The sequence below is a fragment of the Pimephales promelas genome, chromosome 6 (genome assembly GCF_988280905.1).
Source record: "Pimephales promelas chromosome 6, fPimPro1.hap1.1, whole genome shotgun sequence".
In the NCBI taxonomy this organism is placed as follows: Eukaryota; Metazoa; Chordata; class Actinopteri; order Cypriniformes; family Leuciscidae; genus Pimephales; species Pimephales promelas.
In genome coordinates, this window is record NC_142774.1 from 18,723,319 (window position 1) to 18,741,287 (window position 17,969).

Genomic DNA, 17,969 nt, shown 5'->3' on the forward strand with positions numbered 1-17,969 from the left:
GTTTAATGAGTGTTTGGTGCTGTTATCATTATTATTGCTTATTTTTTCTTCCCACAGTTGTTATTACACAAAGTGAATCGAGCCAGTAAAGGGAATGGCACTGCACCTGCCAGTAACTTTCCAGGAGCCCTAAATGTCAGCCTGAGATGAAAAACAATCAAAGTGTTCATCTGTGAACTTGTCTCTGGCACGGGCCTTAAAAACAGACGAGCAAAAGCTTAAAAAACAAAAGCAATATGCTTAGATAAATTGTGCAATGGAGACTTACTTGTCTGAGTCTGAGAGCATTTAGCACAACAGTTTTGCATATAGCAACAGGAAAATCACCCAGGTCACATTTAGATTTATTGTCTTTGTTTTCTAAACCTTTAGATATGATTCTACTAGAATGTCTTCTGTAAATAAAAGAGACCAAATATTGCTTTAAGTGGGAGCCTTCATTGTTGTCATGTATTAATGTGCATGATTAATTATGAACAAATTGTAGCAGGCCAAAACGCGAGGGAAACTTTAAGTTCTAAATTAAGAGTTGTAAATAGATCACCATCTGTGTCTCTATAGTGTCATCACTCCTCGGATCTCTCAGAACAGCTTACTATATAAAGTCCTTCATACATCCAGCACATAGGCTACATCTGATCCATGAGATTCCATGGTTAACTTTAAATGCTATCTCCATGTATTCATTACACTACCCCATAGCAAATCTATTGCAAATAATTGTCTCAATAAATATTTTGAGATTTTATTGTGTGGGCTGGTTGTCTACTCTATACAGAGATAAATACAGAGATAATGCCTATTGTTAGGCTGGGATGGTTTATGAAAGAATTCCTGTTGAAACTTCAGTCCAAGACCAAGGTTTATTTATATCCACAATGAGGTCAGAGAAACTCTTACAGCCATTGACATATGTTTGCATGTAATATACATCAATTCATCGCTGTTGAAAAAATGCAAGGGAAAAACAGATCCCAATCCCACTTTTTTTTTTTATTATCAGAGCCATGTGTTCCCACTGATTCAGTATAATATGTCCATCAACAATGTGAGGTTTTTTTTTTAGCTCATTTGCTTCGAACAAGATTCTTCAATTGTGAAGATGCAGAACATTCAAGCAACAGTTAATTTCTTTATAAATGCGGGAACTGTATTGTAGGCTACTTCAGTTCTAGCTAATTTTATCGAATCTCTCTTTCATTCTCTCATCCTTGCTGCCTCTATGATTGGGTGATATTTTTATAAATCTAGGTCCTGGGGCCACCTGGGGAAAACAGCACCAAATTCAGGCCATGTAACAAACCCGGGCCAGGCAAAAAAGGACTTTGAAGATGATGCGTCATATCATCACAATGAACTTTCTACAAACAGAAATAAAACACAGGTCATGAAATCGTGAAACAAGACTAAACTCAGCTGCACAGGCTAAAGAAGACACCAGTTTCATTCATCAAATCTGGATTGAGATGTAAAGCTTTTTTTCCATTGGAAAGGAATATCAAAGATATGGTAAGTGTCCCTTTTTTCCTTTTGCTTCTGTTTTTTTTTTTGTTTTTTTTTTTAAATAAAGGAATGCATCCGATAACATAACTTAAGTATTGAGGGTTTAGTTTTAAGACAGTTTTCTTATTGATGCTGGCAAAGGAAAACAGAGATATCTAAGAATGAACATCGTGACACAATGTTTTTCTCAGGATCAGCAGTTTGTTGCTATTTTTGAGGGACCCAGGACCCTGGAAAATGTTTATTTTACATCAGTAATCACCATGGAGTTTTAAATGGAACTGCATGCTTCAGTTATGCTGATTGTGAACAGCGGATAAGCAGAGATAATCTACTTTCAATATGTAGTTACTAAATGCCATCTGTTAGAGGCTTCATATGGTCACACATTACACTGTAATTTACAATGGAACACAGTCCACACCAAGACAAACAGAAGGAGACAAAATGTCTAGAGAAAAATGGTTGATCATAAATCTTCACGTCATTTTATTGTCAGTTTACAGTGTTTTTGCCTGGTTCTCTTTTCTTTTGCATTATGCTCAGATTTGTTTGTGTTAATGACATTTTGCCTATCTGCAATGCTGTTTCAGTCCTTCACTCATCCTTTACTTAGCTCATTTTCTTTTCCTTTGTCCTCTGCTCCACTCATCTCATCTCAGAAGCACTGAAATGGTGACCTACTTGTAATTGTCAGGGAGATTAAACTAAGATATGGTTGCTATGTCCCCGAAAATGCTGGTGTACTGGAACCAGTTTGATGATTTGAGATCCTATTGGCGTTTTTTTTTTTTTTTTTTTTTTTTTTTTGTGGAAAGGGATTTTTTTTTTAAATATATATTTCTATTCAATTTGTATTTTTACCTTCAAACTATAATTATTTTTATTTTATTTTATTCTTCACTCAGGGAGGATTGTGGTGTTGTTTTAAAATCAGTGTCTTTGATACATTTCGAAGAAAGTTCAATTTACCAAATGTTTTTTGGTCATTTTTTAAAAATATGTATTTTCTAAAATAGGCTACATTAGCCCCTAGTTCTTATCTGGATTTAGCTGTTACTTTATGGGTGAGATTACTTGACTTTCCCACGGTTGTCCAAGTATTTTTTTCTCTCTACCACTCCGTGCGCGTGCTTGCCTGACTCGCGAGCTCCGGAAAGAAACAGCGGGCATGACGCTGAAGGAGGGAGCGCGCATGTCACTGGGGATAAGGTTTGTTGAGCTAGTTACACACACGGAGAAAGATAAGACTTCGAAGAAATGAACGACGACGTCTAACAACTTTGTGATTGTTTGGGCTTTGGTTTTGGTTTCTCAGTTCCTTAAGTCGGAATGAATGAAGTTCAGGTAGGTTTAAACTCATTTATCTGGTAGTGTTGTTTTCAAAATGTAAAGATTTCATTACTTAGCCTTCTGAAACTTAAACTTGTCAAGCTTCATTAGAATTGAAGTCGGTTACAGCAGTCAACAGATCGACTGTCAAAAGAGGGAGACATATTTGGACACCTGCTACCATTAGTTACCAGCCTACACAAAATTATAATTCAACATTTTAAGAATATAAAAAGAAAAACTTGTCAAATGGTTAACGGTAAGCTTAAAAGACTGCTTTGTATTATTTTAATATGTAACGTTAGCCTACATTTTTTGGAAACGAAGTCGAACTATGAACAATTTACAAATAGCTATGTTTTGGTAAAAAAGTAGCCTATGAATCGCCTTGGTAACTTATGAAAACAAAAAGTGAATTCTTAGAATTCCTCGCATTAACCGTTAACCTACAACATTTGTTTATTTATTTTGTTTATTATTGTGTTATCATGTACTGTATGTAGTGTTTATGTTAGATTTCATGTTATTTACCTAATGTTAAGAGCAGTTGGTGTTTTTGTGGATATGTCTTTTGTCATGTTAGTAATAGTCAAAATCGCAGAGGTCCCATCTTTGCTATTTTCAGTACATTTTACAATATCAAAATATTTTATTAGATCATTTACAAACTTCATTAAAAGCATTTGAGAAGAGTTAATATTGAATAATGCATTTACACAAAACACATATTTAGATAGTGTATAAAATACATAATTGGGTAAATGTATTGAGAATAGAAAGTTTCGGTTGATTTAAAATACAGACTGACAGGTTTCTTGATTTTTCTCTGCTATAGGTAAGAGCGATTTGCACTGTGTCAGTCACTCGGCAACATCTGTGTCTGCAATCTCAGCAAGTGTGAATGAGGACATACTATGCACCTGGATATACACTGTTTTTTTAGTCCCAGTTTTATCGATTGTACGTACTGAAATCTTCAAATCTGGTCTTTTTATCTGTGATCATGATTAAAAGTGAAAACAAAAGTGAACGGGCTTTGAGAAGTGCATCTCCTCACAGGAACACCTATAAGTCAGACTTCCATTCCATCAAATGCTCATTTGATGGGAGCGCATCAATCAGCTCGACTTCTACCTTCTCTTGTGGAGGCAATGAGACCCGTGGCAGACCGTTGGGTGACAAAGTGAGCAAAATAAAAAATATGTTCTTACAAATGGATGAAAAACAGAATCAAGACAGTCCCAATTTCATCAAACCCACATCACCCAAATTTCCACTGGATTCCACTCCTTACAGATCCAGCCTGAGTAGCGTTTCCAGTTTAGATTCGGCCTTCTTTGATGCACGGAAAACAGAGGATGTTTCCATTGACAAGGCAACAATGGCTGAGAAGTTCTCAATGACTAGAAAGCTGTTTGAGAGTGGCCTTAAAGAGCAGTCTCCAACGGAGAGATCTACCTCTGCTAAAGTTATCTGGTCTCAACCATTTGAGAGGCAAGACAGAAAAGTGTCATTTACTGGAGAGAGAAAGGACAAACCTAAAGAGCTAGAGGGACAGGCAAAAGAAAGGGAGTATGAGGGAAAAGGGAGAAGCGAAAGCGAGACACCATCACATAAGCTGTGTGTGTCCATGAATGCCGGGCCAATATCAAGACGTCTGGAGAGTTTTATGCTGGACAGTGATAGTGAGTCGCTGTCAGCTGCTCCCTCAACTGAATCCCACAGTCCCATCAGCCATTCCCAGTCACCCTCTGCTGCTAGTGACCATTCGGATCCCCCTTCATCCCCAGACAACTGTAGTTCCCCTACCTCTTATTCACTATGGACTGATTCTCTGACTGAAACATGTTTGCCCAAGTTAAATGGTTCAGATTCAAACAGTACCCCTTTAAATGGAGTCTGTATGGAGAAGACATTACTTAATACTAGTTCCACAGCAAAAGAACATATTAATGATTCTTCAGAAGATAGCATCTCCTCAGATCCCACTCTTCTGTATACAAGCAAAAAGTTCCACCACTCGTCTACAAGGAGTACCACTAGTCATGGATCTGTAGCAGAGGATCCTGTACATCAACAACAGAAAGTTGAAGGTAATAACTCTGAGAAGGTTTCTGGTTTGTCCACAGTCAGAGCTGAGCTGGTAGTGGTGAAGACTGAATCATCTGAGAGTGAAGGCAATGAGGAGGAACATGTTGAGGATGATGTTTTTGAAGAGGCTGGAAAGGAGAACCAATCCCCAAATCACAATTCTAGGAGGGTGTTGACCGACAACGAGGAGCTCCAATTAACATTCCTTGTGAAGGAATCAAAACAGAGCGTTAAGGAACATGAGGAGGGACCGAGGGCGGGTGAGGAACCTGTACAGACTGGAAGAAAGGAAGACTATAGAGGGGAGGGAAAGTTTCTTGAGGAGAACATAATGGAAAAAGAAGAGGAGGAGGAGGATGAGGACAAAGACAACAAGGAAGTAGAGCTAAAGACAGGACAAACTGAAGAGGAGCCCGTACTGGAGACTGTTATGAAGGAAAGTGAGCAGAAAGCTTTTGATGTTGAAGATAAGGAACAGCAGGATGAACGGTGGAAAGGAGATGATGAGGAAGTAGAAGCTGTTGAAGCTATAGAGGTGGACAAGGATGAACAAGATATGAAATATGACGTCTTATCAGGAAAAGAGAGGCAACAGCAAGATGATCAGTGTTTGATGGGGAAAAGATCTTTAATTTGTGGTATTGAGAATGCAGCCTTTGTGGATGACAAGGACAACAGGACCGATTTGCAATGTCAAGTGAAGGAGGAATCCCAGGAATTTGAGGAAATTCCAGGCCTCTCTGATGAGGAAGACCTCAGTCCAAAGAGAAAGATCAAGTTCTCTACAGCACCAATCAAGGTACAGTATGTCTCAACTAGTCTTACTATTTGGTAGAAACCTATCAATTAAATAGTTTAAAGCACTTCAGATAATTTTTTATGCAGTTGTTTTTTTGATGATGTTGGTTTGTACTCCCTCTGAATGGTTTAGAATGTTTTACTTTTAGAGCTTGAAGGAATTAGCCTGCCGGCAGTGACCCAAATCTGTTTGCACATTTACCAGATGCCCATGGCTCAATTCGGTCACCACCTTAACTCTTAGTTTTATGAAGCATTCATATGGTGGTACCATTGCAACTATTATTTAAGGTTTATATGACAAGATCCTACTTGTTTGAAGGTATTTGGCACCCACGTCTTTTATTTGTTTTGCCTCAAAATACAGGAACAGATTTTTTTTTTTTTAGCACAAGGAACATAGCATACCTCTCTGAGACAATTAAGATATGATTCTTAATAATTGTGGCTTCACCAGTGGTCTGGATCAGTTTAAAATATGTTCAACCTGGAACATTTAAGGAACAGCTCTCAGAGGTCATGCCTGAGCTTGCAGCAGTTCAGGCATGTAATATCCTATGTCTCTTACTAACAGACTTTTTTTTTAACAGAGAAATGTGTAAGGATGTGTAAGGAAATGTGTAAAGATACAGTAATTCAATATCTTAGAGGCTTTACCCCTGGCCTCAGTGGATATGACTCAAATATGAATCGTCATGTAACAAACAAACATGAATTTCCAAAACAGACCATTTACTGTAAAGGGATCACAACAGTTTCCTAATTAAAGCTGTTTATAAAAAACTAACTGTTGAGTGAAATTTAATATGTTAGCATACAAGTGATTGTAGCTTAATATTGAGGTCAGCCTCAAAATGCACATTCACACAGTCAGATTCAAAAACAGACACTATCAGTCTAACAGTCCAACTGTAAAAAGAAATGAAAAAAGTAGTTTACAAGGTATATGTTGATACAGTGAGTAAATTAAAAAATGTATCTCTCTGTATATTTGGTCTTTGTTTAAAGAACAAATGTCTTAACTTTCTTAAATCGAGATGTCTTTTCTGAGAAATGTATCAAAATTAAGTTTATTCTCTAAACAAGAAAAAATCATGTAAGAAAAAAGGTTTATTTTTCCTTTCCCATTGGTAGATTGTGTATGATAACTTTATTGTGCATCTATTGTTTGAGGTGCTTAAAGGAGAACTCCGGCGAACAATGAACCTTTGGTCTAATAAAACATTGGTACATAGTCAACCATTCTCTGAGATTTGTTTTCATGATAATCGAATGTAAAGAGTTTTATCTCTAAAAACTGTTTAGCGTATAATGCTAGTAATGGGGCATTGACTAAGTAAAAAGAAATCGCTAGTTTATACCACTAACAAGGCTCAAAATAGCCCCACACTAACGCAGTAACATAATGAGGCTCCATACATGCGAAACGAAGCATTGAGAGCTTTGTAAACAGACCGTTTACTAAGAAGATACTTTATGAAGACAGTTCACTTTGAGTATACAGACAGGAGCCATCTTAAAAAATAGTCTCGATAAGTCAAACCACGAACATCGTGCTGAGTGATCTGAACTGTATGAAGTTCAGCGAACTTCTGAACTGTATGAACGGCGTTCGGGGATCGACTTATCGAGACTATTTTTTAAGATGGCTCCTGTCTGTATACGCGAAGTGAACTGTCTTCATAAAGTATCTTCTTATTAAACGGTCTGTACACTTACAAAGTTCTCAATGCTTCGTTTTGCATGTATGGACCCTCATTATGTTACTGCGTTAGTGTGGGGCTATTTTGAGCCTTGTTAGTGGTATAAACTAGCGATTTCTTTTTACTTAGTCAATGCCCCCATTACTAGCATTATACGCTAAACAGTTTTTAGAGATAAAACTCTTTACATTCGATTATCATGAAAACAAATCTCAGAGAACGGTTGACCATGTACCGATGTTTTATTAGACCAAAGGTTCATTGTTCGCCGGAGTTCTCCTTTAACAGATATTCACAAGAAGAACTATACATGTTTGTGAATCATGTCTGTGATTTATTTGTGTTAATTTCTAAAGGGATACTCCACTTTTTTTGGAAATGGGCTCATTTTACAACTCCCCCAGAGTTAAACAGTTGAGTTTTACCATTTTCTAATCCATTCAGCCAATTGTCTGCTATTTAGAAGAATATCAGTAATCAGACAGTTTCTGGTCTCATTGACTTCCATAGTATATTTTTTTTCCTACTATGGAAGTCAATAAGACCAGAAACTGTCTGATTACTGATATTCTTCTAAATAGCAGAAAATGTTGTTGCTTGTTTGTTATTTGTTGTTTGTTGCTTTAGATATCTTTTCTGGACACAGGAGACTTGTGCTAGTACAGATTTTCATATTTTAGTCATGTAACTGATCAAAGTAAAACACACAACTCTCTGATCTTCATCTGTCTGAGACCAGGCACTGGTTGCATCAAACAGAAAGTGCATTGTGCTGTCATTCATATGTCTGGGGAAAGTGGAGTGCTTTAAAAGGATCCTGTTTAGGGACGGACAAGTCTTCTGTGTGTGCCTGTGTAACTTCTGTTCTGTGGAAGCTCATGCCTTTGCATTTTATTCAGAGTACAAATCTATGATACTGTTGATTTGTGAGAACAAATGAAAGAAAGACAAATTAAGTCTGTTACAGTGCAGTAGGTGGCAAAGGTCCACCGTTTTGCCCAAAAGACCAGTCAGTAACTATTGGCTGTATGTGCGCAGTGGTGTTTCATTCCCTGTGGACTGCAGTTGTTCTCAGCACTCTTAAAACATCTCTTAAGTTTGGAAACCAGGCCATGTATTTATTCAGAGCCTCACAGACTGAAGATGCCATTAATTTATAGTCTGGGTCAGAACATACCAAGTCAGTAACATTTCAGATTACCATAGCTCATTTGATACTCTCTACTTCACTCTCTCCAACATCCCTTCCTCCTTGGTGTGCCCTCTTTGAACATGTGGATTAGGCCAGTGTCAATTCGCTGTCAGTGTATTTATAGAAGTGGGAAGCAGCAGGTGGTAACTAAACATTTTGTCTTGCACTATGATGCATTTTCTCTCTAAATCAGGAAGCAGAGGTCTCCCTATGTGTACATCAGTATTCCAACATTTTTGTTCCCTTCACCCTCAGAATGAGACTGTTTCTTTATTTGTGGACCTCTTATGTTTACTCATCCTGTTTCCCATATATATAGGATCAGCAGGAAGTGAGTTGCCTGTCTCATGTAGGTTGCAAATGAGGATTTCCTTTCAGCAGATGTTTGTGTTGGACATCTTTTGGACTTTGAAACAATGGGCTTTGAATATTAGCTCATAAACTCATGGTTTGATCCCAGCTGTTCTAGACAAAATGTGTTGTCTTCACAATCCATCTTTCAAAAAAGTCAAAAAAGTAGTTCCTTTTCGTTCAGTCACTGCGAGTTACGTCAGTGAATGACGAAATGGGGGTTTTGCTTAGAAGCCTATCACTTTTGAGTTCTAGAAAACAAGCTAATGGTAAGGAAATGCCATGGATCTGCGTAATTTTCATAGTGCAACTCTGCCTTACTGTGTGGGTATAAAAGGAGGGACGCTGGCAATGTCGCATTGTTTTGCTTCGGAGCCATGAGTTTCTCTTCACTCCGCTGCAAGTCTGTGTCTGAGATCTTCGACTACAAGATGATCTGCTCTCCAGTGTGTTGATGCAACGGCGAGTTCCAGCGAGATCACATTGCCTGCTGCTGATCTGTGAGGTGATCTGCTAACAGTGTGTGTGCTTCTCCCTGGGTGCTTCTTCACTCTGATAAGCTTTCTTCTTTCATAAAAGAGCATGCGCGCAGAACGTCTTTTTCAAGATGTCTCGTTCGTGCACTTCTGGTTGCGGTTGGTCCGTTTTATCATCTGATGGGAACAATCGCTGTTCGCAATCGCATTCACTATTGTGCTCCTCATAACAGCACCTCCCCGGCCAATCCCTCTGAGTCCCTACCACCTCAGGTGATGGCTACCATCACTTCTGCTAGGGCCTTGTTCATGAGACACGCCTGAAGTGGATCATCACCTGGTGTTATTCTCGCCAAGAAGATCCCAGAAAATGCCTGATTGGGTCCGTGCTTTCCTTCCACCCTGAAGGTTTTTGTGGCTGCGATCTTTGCGCTCCATGCCCTTGTGGAGTCAAAAACGGTGGGACAGCATGACCTGGTCGTCAGGTTCTTGAGGAGGGCGAGGGGATTAAATCTTGCTCGCTCTCCTATTATATCCTTTTGGGACCTCGCAGTGGTCTTATCAGCCCTGCAGAGAGCCATCCCTTTGAGTCGATCAGTGGAGCTTAAGTTCCTATCTATGAAGACAGCGCTCCTGGACGCTTTGACCTCTATCAAGAGGGTAGGGGACCTGCAGGCATTTTTGGTTGGCAAAGTTTGCCTAGAATTTGGGCCGGCTAACACTCCTGAGACCCCGGCCTGGATACGTGCCCCTGGTTCCCACCACTCCTTTCGGGGATCAGGTGATGAACCTGCAAGAGCTGCCCTCGGAGGAGGCAGACCCAGGCTTTGCCCTGCTCTGTCCAGTACGCGCCCTCCGAGCTTTCATTGACAGAATGCAGTGTTTCATGGCCTCAGACCAGCTCTTTGTCTGTTTTGGTGCAAAGCTGAAGGAAAAGGCTCTCTCCGAGCAAAGGTTATATCTCACTCGATCCATTGTCTTGACTTATCAAACGCAGGGTTGTCCGTGCCCCCTAGTCCACCTGGAGTGTGGCTTCATCCTTGGCTCTAGCGTATGGCGCCTCACTAACAGACATCTGAAGGACTGCAGGCTGCGCGACACCCAACACATTTGCGAGATTCTGTAATCTCACAATAGAGCCAGTATCCTCACATGTACTCGCTTCCACTAGCCATTGAGTAGGACCTGCTCGGATTCGTCGTTTGCTGTGCTATTCCACGGACTGGATACGTGGGACATTATATCCCTCTGCCACAATCGCTGTACTGCTGGAATAGCCTGGAGTTCAGTCTTTGCTCCTCAGCGGGAAAACATAATTCGAGATTGCCAGCGTCCCTACTTTTATACCCACATGGTGGGGCGGAGTTGCGCTATGCAAATTCCGCAGACCCATGGCATTTCCTTGCCATTAGCTCATTTTGTAGAACTTCAAGGTGATAGGCTTCTTAGTCATTCACTGACATAACGTCTCCGTTCCCTCCTCAGGGAACAAGGGTTACATCCGTAACCAAGAAGATTCCTTTCCACCCAAAAAAAGAAAATTCTTTAATCATTTATTACGTTTCAAAGCTGTATGGGTTTTTTTTTTCTGTGGAACATAATTTTGAGCAATATCTCATCATTTTGTATGTATGTGTCTGTGTTTTGTTGTCCATACAATGGGAGTTTTATTGCACACCAACTTGTTAACAAGCATTTTTAATGCTGCCAATGGATCAGTTTTCAAATTATAACAGTTTTTTTCTGTAAGAGTTCTGATAATATTTCTAGATCATACTGCTTTTATGTCATTCCAACTCTGGCTTTCAGTTTTGACGCTCAACCTGAATGGTGTTACATCTGTTGTTTCTTTCTTATTGTAAGTCATAGTTCTCTGACAGTCTCTCTCAGTCTCAGGAAGAAATAGTCCTGTGTTCTTGCTAAAAAGCCAGAGCTTAAAGGAGTGAGAGAGGGAGGGAGGAAGATAGAAAGAGACACTGTGCTTGAGCATGTTGGGGAAGAAAAGGACATTGTTCAGAGGTGCACGCTTACTCCATGACAACTAGAGACGCTAGACAAAAGAGAGTAGAGGAAATAAATTCTCTAATTTTCATTCTTCCAAAATGAATTGTGGTATAGAAAGAAAGATTGGGTAAAGGATGGGTGGTGGAAGAAAAAGTGAAATGGTACAAGAAAAGAAAAATGGAGAGGGAATACTGTTATTTTGCTGTGCTGCTGTATGTCTGGTGCCAGTATTATAAATGCATACCATTGACTGACCTGCTATTTAACTGCCTATATGTCAGCCTAAACCAGCCACTAATGTTCTGTGAAAATGTCATTGAGCTATAGTGCCTGCATAAAGGTGTGGTCACATTTGCCTTTGTAAAGTGGAAGTGGAATGCAGTCATCTCCGTAGGAATCTGTCCAATCAGGAATTTCGCGCAAAGTGAAACAATTCCTCATGTTGTATAGTATGTATAGCATCCCCAATGTGTAGCATGTTTTTTTTATTTTGTCATGAAGTTTTGGTCACTATTTTATTTTGCATGTACTGTAATTACAAAGATAGAGAGCTGTGCTATAGGGCTGTGCAATTAATCAAAATCGTTGATTTTGAAAGCATGTTACGACAAAACCCGTGAACTACAAAAACAACCCGAGGCAACAGTGTAAAAGTAGCCCAATTCCGCAAGAAAACTGACTTGGCAACACTGGACTTGGCCAAAAAATCAATATTTTGGATACAGGAGAGATGAAGTATCAAAGAGCCAGGTAATTTGCAAGACCTGCAAACTCTCACAAAAAAGATAAGGGGCCATTTACACAGAACAGGTTTTTGTGGTTGAAAACACGAGATACAGGTCTAGAGATGCTGTTACCTCGGAGGCCTGCTTAGAAAATCTTTTCGGTTTAAGAAGTCCGTCTAGTACGTTTACTTAAAAAAAACAATGGCACATTCCGAACCAGGTGAACAAAAATGTATAATACAAGCTTTTGCGAACAGCACAACCGATGCTGTCACATATCATTAGAAGTGCCCGGAAATATTGTTAATAGAGTCAGACCTTAGTTTCAGTAGTCATGTCAAAGCAATAACTAAATCAGCATACTATCATCTGAAAAATATTTCAAGAATTAGATGCTTTGTTTCCAGTCAAGACTTAGAGAAACTTATGTTTTCATCATCAGCAGGGTGGATTACTGTAATGGCCTCCTCACTGGCCTTCCTAAAAAGACCATAAGACAGTTGCAGCTCATACAGAACGCTGCTGCCAGGATTCTGAGCAGGACCAGAACATATGAACATATCACACCAGTCCTCAGGTCTTTACACTGGCTCCCAGTTAAAATTAGGATTGATTTATTTTAAAGTATTATTACTGGTATATAAATCATTCAATGGGTTAGGACCTCAATATATTGCAGATATGCTCACTGAATATAAACCTAACAGATCACTCAGATCACTAGGATGACAACAGCTAGAAATACCAAGGGTTCACTCTAAGCATGGAGAGTCTGGTTTTAGCTATTATGCCAGCTGCAGCTGGAACCAGCTTCCAGAAGAGATCAGGTGTGCTCCTACAGTAGTTACATTCAAATCCTGACTCAAAACACATCTGTTTAGCTGTGCATTTACTGAATGAGGACAGTGCCACTGTACGTCTGACTGTTTTTCACTGTACTGCTTTAACTGCTTTAATACTGCTTAAATACTGATCTGACTGGAAAAGATTTTGATGGAGAGCGGGAGAGTCTTCACTCCGATGAGACGAGTGAAGAAGTAAATTACTTATACTGCTGAGAGTATAAGAAGTCGCTGAGAGCGTCGTTAAGGGTAATGGCAGCTGAAACGTGCTCTGTGGGGGCCCCGCTGGGCACTACTGGTGTAGCACCACCCCAGCAGAGTACGTCCCTGGGCTGGAGGTCCAGTTGCACCGTAAACCAGCTCAATCTCTTCCATCTCATATAGGGGTATACTGGAAGAGATTTTGATGGAGAGCGGGAGAGTCTTCACTCCGATGAGGCGAGTGAAGAAGTAAGTTACTTATACCGCCTAGAGTATAAGAAGTCGCTGAGAGCCTTGTTAAGGGTAGAAAAGTGCTCTGTGGGGGCCCCGCTGGGCATTACTGGTGTAGCACCACCCCAGCACGTGCGACGATGAGAAGCGTCGCACGTGAAATTCACGTGCGCACGTGAAATACCCCATCTCAGATAGAGGTATTACTTTATTTTATTTTTACTCTTAACTGTTTTTATTTATATTGATTGCATTTACTGAATGAGCACTGTGCCACTGTTCGTCCGACTGTTACTGTACTTCATTTTATTTTTGATTCTAAATTGTTTTAATTATTTACCGTATTTTATTTTTATTATTATGATTTTTTTTTAAATTCTAAACTGTTTTAATTATTCTGATTTCTTTTGATTATTTAAATTTCTTCCATGTAAAGCACTTTGAATTGCCACTGTGTATGAAAAGTGCTATATAAATAAACTTGCCTTGCCTTGCCTAATAAAGCAGGCTTCCAAAACAATTATATCTGTACGGCAGTGTGTCCGAACCACTGTGCAGCATCAGGTGTGCTGTGGAAAATTATAAAATTCCCCAAAATAAGTAAAAATAAATGCTACAAATAAAAATATATATTCGCTGTCAGGCCGAAACCTTATATCTCTACATTTCATAATTTTTGTTTTATAAAATCAATGCTATTTAGAAGAAAGCAGTTTCCCCAAAGCATAAACTATTACACAATGTCGAGAGACTAACTCAAAAGGGAACTACAATACCAATTTCAATGACACAGTGTTTAATTTCTTTAAAGATATGTGGTTTCCGCCTGACAAGGACGATATGTAAATTTGTTGTTTTATCATCACCAACATCATAGCTACCTACAGTATATGATTTTATTGTGTTCCTATACCTGACTTAAACTCAAGTTTCACATTAATTGTGAGTACTACTATTAATATAACATCTAGTTTTAAACTTTGATTTAAAGCAATGCATGTTAGTGCAAGTATGTCTTATTTTTATATAGTGGTGTGCTGTGGCAAAAAAATAAAAAATAAAGTTGGGAAACACTGGTGTAATGAAATAATAAATCAAAATCGAGAAAAATGGATATCGGAACAGCACATAATTGAATTTATTGTTAACTGAAAATCTTGATATCCTCACTAATTCTCAGCAGTTTATGAGAGAAATAGTGATGTCTGTTTTGTCAACTAATCACTCTTAAATCAGATCTTTTCAAATAATTTTTTGTCTTTAGTCTTAGCTGTTAACAACTCGCTGAAGAGAAAGATAAACAGTGAGTAATGGCTTGAATTTCAGTCTGTTCTGAATCTAATCTCTTTTGAAGACTTGAAGGCACATAGTCATAGAGCAGGATCATATGGACAACTTTTGTGGTGTTTTCATGTATGTTTTAAAGCTTAAATGCCTCATTGTATCCATAAGAATGGGCCAAATTGCTAAATCATGCTACCTTCACATGCTATCGGAATTAGCATAAATATGAGATTCTTTGTAGGAAATTAGACATGAATTCCCTCTCAAGTCGTGAGATTCATTTTATGAATGCCCTCTCAAATTTACTTTCTAGGAAACTGTGAGATCATTTTGAGTTTGCGAGTTGGGCATGCCATAAACTTAAAAACAATAGCTACATCGCTTTGTCTTTCTGTTAATATAGGGCATATTTTCATAACCTTTTGAAGCATATTGTATGTTTTATACACAGTGGATTCCAGAATTCCAGACAATTTCAGAATTGTCAGCAAGCTGAATATCTAGGCCTATACAGCAATTTATGGTTGTCAACATATGGGACACTTAATATAATTTTGGCTTCAAAATGATGTCCTCAATAATTAAGCAAAAATATAACTGGTGCCCTCTAAGATTCCTGTTCTTTCCAACAACAAAGCAATTAAATCCGGCAAGCTCATAATCAAAGCATGTAAAGGCAGCATGAAAGTCTAAAGGTGGGCAGTCATTAACAGGAAGATTTATGAATTACTATTTTTTTTTTTTTTCACAAATTATCTGGGTGGGCTTTTTCTTATCAGAACATAGTGTTACAGCGACATAAATTGTGAAATCAATAAATCGCCCATTCATGTATTCAATCAGATGTGGGTGTGCAAAGGTGTGGTATTTAATTGTTTTTGCTCTTCCGCAGGTGTACTTTACCTTCTCTAATGAAGATTATGATCGCAGTAATGATGATGTGGACCCCGTGTCTGCATCTGCTGAATACGAGCTGGAAAAGAGGGTTGAAAAGATGGATGTTTTACCTATAGACATTCAAAAAGGTTTCATTTACACCTTTATCCAAAAATGTGTTCCTGAATATACTGTCAACTTGCATGAGTACTGTATTTTGAGCTACCTTTTTTGTGTAGGTAATGATGGCCTAGGAATCAGTATTATTGGGATGGGGGTTGGGGCAGATCAAGGACTTGAGAAGCTGGGCATTTTTGTGAAAACCATCACAGAGGGAGGTGCAGCTCACCGGGATGGACGGTAAAAACTTGTCTTATGAATTTCACTTTTGATATTCAAAATTAAACCTTTTTTTTTTAACAGTGTGATTAATCAAACAGATTCTGGTTATTCTGTATCCAAATGAGCTTTGGTGTATTTTCCCTAACAGAATTTGGGTAAATGATCAGATTGTGGAGGTAGATGGAATCAGTCTGGTTGGTGTAACTCAAATCTTTGCTGCCACCACTTTGAAGAACACCAAAGGTCTAGTCAAGTGAGTATTGATACACCAAACTTAAGTTAAATTGAGTTGTGTGGAATTGTAGCTTTCAAGCCCCGCCAGAAATTAGCTATGAGCTCACACTATTGTGCAACTCACCCCAGGTCCTGTACTACCTTAACTGTACGTTATGGACATTGAACATATACTGTATTACCTAGGAGGAAGTGTCGATTAATGATTCACCAGGCCAAATCTAATCGCATAGTCAGTAAAATACCCAAAAGGTTCATAGTCCCAGAACCTCTTGATGGAATTTTACGTTCTCAAATGCAGGTTTCTCATTGGCCGGGAAAAACCAGGGGTGGAGAGCGAGGTGGCCCGTCTGATCAGTGAGACTCTACAACACGAGGCAAGCCCTGAAAACAATGAGCCAAAACATGAAGACCATTACGAAACTCAGAACCATCAGCTACAGGATGAAAACCAAATTTCTCAAATCCATGACCAATATCAGCATCAACAGGAAATTGAGACACTCACTGAAAAGAGTGTTGTGCAACAGGTCTGTGAACTGAACATATAAAGATAAACTTGTTGTCATGAATAAATGAGTCACTAAGTCATTGTTGGGCCCATAATATGATTGATACAGGATAAACAGCAAGAGACTGAAAAGGAGCAGGGGACGGTGGATGTGTCCAATGACTTGGCACAGGAAGTGTTTTCACAACTGAGGAGCCAAGGCATTGATCTACCTGAAGATATCGATCCTACTGAGCTAGAACAAAAATTCAAAGAGGTATAATGTCAAGTTGCATCTATTTATCATTGTTAAGTGCTTACTCTTCAGTCTCACTTGAATTCTCTTTTTTTTAAAGCTGCATATAAAACACAGTATCACAGTCAAAGAACTCGGTCAGTTGAGAGAAAAGGTAGGATTAAAAATGCAATTTATTTATTTAATAAATTCTGGACCTGGAGATCTGTTTAACTCTGTATGTGTATGTTATTTCATAGCTGCAAGTGAGTGAAGCAGAACGTAAGTCTTGGGAGACTCGAGGTGCAGCTCTTGAAAGTAGTGTTGAAGAGAGCAGAGAGCGCATTGAAAAGTTGGAAAAACACTGGCTTGATGCTCAGGCCCTCTGCAAAACCATCAACCAGCGTTTGAATGAAGCCCAGAGCCAACATGATTCCCTGCAACTCAAATACAATAAGACCCTCACACTTCTACAAGAGCACCAAAACAGGTTTGTTTGAGCATGTAATGTGTTGTCATAGCAGAATAATTCTGGGAAGTGTTGGTGAGGCATTCTCAGAAGTTCTCTGATTTGCGGAAATATGAATCAAGCTGAATTATTGGAAATTCTTATGGTCCAAACAGCAATAGATGAGACAAGAATCTTAAGCAGAAATGCATTTTGCCATGGTTTGTTAACTATCTTCTTGACCTGTAGAGAGTCTGAATATGCAAGGAAAGAGGCAGAACTGAAGAGAAAACTGGATCAAAGGGAGGGAGAATACAAAAGCAATGTGAGGCAATTACAGCACAAGGTAAAACTACAGTACATCCTGTTCATGTTCATTTCTCTTATTTTGAACAATGTGATGCCACAAACATTAATATCATTCTGTTGTGAGTTTTTACTGGGTATATGATTAAATATTTTATACTTGTGTCGTCTACTTTATTTTTATAGCACTTTTTCAAAGCACTTTGCACTATGATTGTACTATTATAGCACTTTGATTGTTTCAAAGTAGCTTTACAGGATCAACAGGAAAAAAGGTTTCAATGATGCAAATATAGTTCAATTTT

At 38.8% G+C, this 17,969-nt stretch overlaps 1 protein-coding gene across 4 annotated transcripts in view; it reads left to right on the forward strand.

The window, feature by feature from the left end:
- Window positions 1–1,375: 1,375 nt before the first annotated feature.
- The window catches only part of ppp1r9alb (protein phosphatase 1 regulatory subunit 9A-like B), a 33,258-nt gene continuing 16,664 nt past the window's right edge, over window positions 1,376–17,969 (forward strand). For 2 of the 4 annotated variants that reach the window (XR_005620289.2, XM_039657401.2), the window contains exons 1-10: window positions 2,671–2,850; window positions 3,671–5,725; window positions 15,626–15,758; window positions 15,849–15,969; window positions 16,100–16,204; window positions 16,487–16,715; window positions 16,806–16,952; window positions 17,032–17,085; window positions 17,171–17,400; window positions 17,608–17,704. Coding sequence is in view for 3 of the 4 variants with exons in the window: in XM_039657401.2 (XP_039513335.2) it covers window positions 3,839–5,725; window positions 15,626–15,758; window positions 15,849–15,969; window positions 16,100–16,204; window positions 16,487–16,715; window positions 16,806–16,952; window positions 17,032–17,085; window positions 17,171–17,400; window positions 17,608–17,704 (3,003 nt within the window). In the remaining variant the exon portion in view is untranslated. Of the gene's footprint in view, window positions 1,510–2,670; window positions 2,851–3,670; window positions 5,726–15,625; window positions 15,759–15,848; window positions 15,970–16,099; window positions 16,205–16,486; window positions 16,716–16,805; window positions 16,953–17,031; window positions 17,086–17,170; window positions 17,401–17,607; window positions 17,705–17,969 lie in introns of those variants that run through there. The other 2 variants (XM_089132231.1, XM_039657402.2) reach the window with 2 other exon arrangements.